The sequence below is a fragment of the Argiope bruennichi genome, chromosome 6, assembly GCF_947563725.1.
Source record: "Argiope bruennichi chromosome 6, qqArgBrue1.1, whole genome shotgun sequence".
NCBI lineage: Eukaryota > Metazoa > Arthropoda > Arachnida > Araneae > Araneidae > Argiope > Argiope bruennichi.
In genome coordinates, this window is record NC_079156.1 from 37,753,585 (window position 1) to 37,756,142 (window position 2,558).

At 38.0% G+C, this 2,558-nt stretch overlaps 1 protein-coding gene across 1 annotated transcript; it reads right to left on the reverse strand.

The window, feature by feature from the left end:
• Nucleotides 1-462: 462 nt before the first annotated feature.
• On the reverse strand, nucleotides 463-1,446 carry LOC129971720 (uncharacterized). The gene has a single exon (XM_056085696.1). The coding sequence runs from the start codon at nucleotides 1,444-1,446 to the stop codon at nucleotides 463-465; it is 984 nt and encodes a 327-aa protein (XP_055941671.1).
• Nucleotides 1,447-2,558: the final 1,112 nt, after the last annotated feature.

The window sequence follows — 2,558 nt, forward strand, 5'->3', positions numbered from 1 at the left end:
ATACATATAAATATTTAAATGTAACATTTTAATAACGATTTATTTTATACACTAATATCTTATGCACTCATAATAAATATACCTTTTTCTCTAATTTGCTGCCTCCTTCTAGATTTTTTCTTCTAATACTGGGTTAATTTATCCTAAAAGTCCAAGTGAAATGAGAGCCAAGTCATTTGGACAATCAATGCACTAGACCATTGGGATTTTGTTTCCCAGCTTTATTTATCATTACAATATACAGTATAATTAATTAAGTATTATTACACATACAACAATCAAATAAACAAATTGAAAAAGTATTTAAAAAAACATATATCATTAACATATATATGTAAATGAAAAAGCATGAAATGCATTGATAACAGCATAAAAGTACAGATTACTTGCACACACACACAAAAGTCGTCACGCAAATATGAAAAATGGTCACGAGTTCACAGATACATTTTAGGAAACAATTTAAATCCTAAATTCATTTGTCGAAGTCTTTAAGTACGTCATCCTCTCTTCTCGCCTGGACTTGCCCACAAATTTTAAAATATCCAAGTACAAAGATGAATAACACTCACTCAAGTTAATAAAATCTTCCTTTTTCTCTAGAACAGTGATATTTTTGTAGATAAACTCCAACGCAAATGTCTTCAATTCGTCGTCGTGTAGATATCCAAGAACTAGAACATTTAGTGCATTTTCGGTTGAAACGGAACTCTTCAGAAACTCAGAGCATTTCCTTTTAAGTTCCAAAAGTTCATATTTGTCACCAGCGAACAAAAGACCTTCCACCGAATCAAAAGTGAGTTGTCCCGTTTCACCGGAGTAAATGTAAGATAGTAAAACTCTAAAATTCTGCGGGCTTATATCGGTTATCTCCACTTGGTTGTTAAGATTCTCCGTCATGTCTGTTGTGAACATGGCCCTGAAAACTGGAGATCTCGTAGACAGGATAATCTTATGAGCTGAAAAAGATTCAGCTCCGCATTTAAATTTGACGTCGGAGAGGGGAGCTCTTTCATCAGCCCGCAAACGCTCATAATCACTTGATAATAAAAATAATGATTCCATATCTCGCTTTCCCAATGCAGAGGGAATTCTTAAATTGCCGCTTATGGAGAGTGGATCTCTGGAAAAATCGTCGTTATAAGCACCAAACTCTATAATAGCGGTCTTACAACCAGTATCCATTAGTTGACCGAACTTTCGATTCAGCAAGCACTTTTCACCCCTGAATAGCTTAAATGCTCCAGATATGAAGATTTCTTCAGCCGTCGATTCTCGTTCTAGTTTTAGAAATCCGGGCCTGGAATACGTCGGACCATACCGCGTCCACAAGCAGGTTGCCTTCCATTCTTCATTGATGTTATATCTAGGAACTAATTCCACATTGCTTCCTGGTAAACATTTTCGTCTTTCCAACAAATCAAAATGGAAATTTAATTCGATCATTTTTTTTAACTGATACTTTAGTCTTAGGAGACTGTTTTAAAATAGCGATCAGATTAGCTGCTGCTTTCCGTGGAGTATGCACGATTTCTGCTGGGAAAATGCAGCTTTATGAAGCAGGAGAACGCACAGGAGAGATAAGATCGGACGATGACAATAGAGATTCCTGAAAACGGACAGTGAGTGGTGGAAATATCTCCCCTCCCAATGGCTCATAATGGATGGACTGTCTTCTATTGTAATGAAATGCGGCCTGGCATTTTTGCATGGCATTTTTGCGTGAGTTTGGGATGTTGAACTGAGAGGACGTGTCTTGCCTCAGCTCCGACCTTGACCAGACCATGCGGAATTCCGCCGACCCTACCGCACCTGCTAAGCCCGACTCGTCCTTTTTAGGATCTGTTATGGAAGGGCTGATGACGATGAAGATACCCACGGTTGATGAACTGTACCAGATCTATCTAACAGAGGACCTGACACCGAAAACGATATTTAAGTACATTAATCTGCTCAAAGCGAATGAAATCGATTTCCCAGAGCGTAAGGACGAGATCCAGGAACTCATCGCAAAGTACGAAGAATCCTTGGAGCTGATAACCGCCGGAGAAGACATCCGAAAGGGAAAGATGCATTCAACTTCTAACACTACTATTGTGCATACTAACCCCCACCCCCCCGTTCAGGCACTAACCACTAACAAAGCAGTCACTGAGGCTCAAGCCGATAAAGAAAAAATGGAAGTAGAGATCCATCAGGACCCCGAAGCAATTAATAATAATGTAAAGAAGTCAGCAAAAATAAACGCAGCGAAAAAGAATAACCCCGCAATTTTTAACGGTGAGGAGCAAATAACTGTGTTGCAAGTAGAAGACGATGAGGGATTCCAAACCCAAAAATTAAGAAATAAACATAAAAGGCGACTCTCAGATGAAAATAAATCAGGGAAGAAACACCTCATAGAAAAAAATATTACAGTAGAAACAAAAAATAAATTCAGCCCCCTAGAAAATATGCAAGATCTGACAATAGGCCCAAATATCCCACCAATTGTATTTAAGAAAACAATTAACTACCAAGCAATAATCAAGAGACTTAATGAAACGCATAAAATCAGT

Bases quoted from the DNA above. Each gene is read 5' to 3' on its own strand.
- LOC129971720 (XM_056085696.1), bottom strand. From the start codon at position 1,446: ATGATCGAATTAAATTTCCATTTTGATTTGTTGGAAAGACGAAAATGT.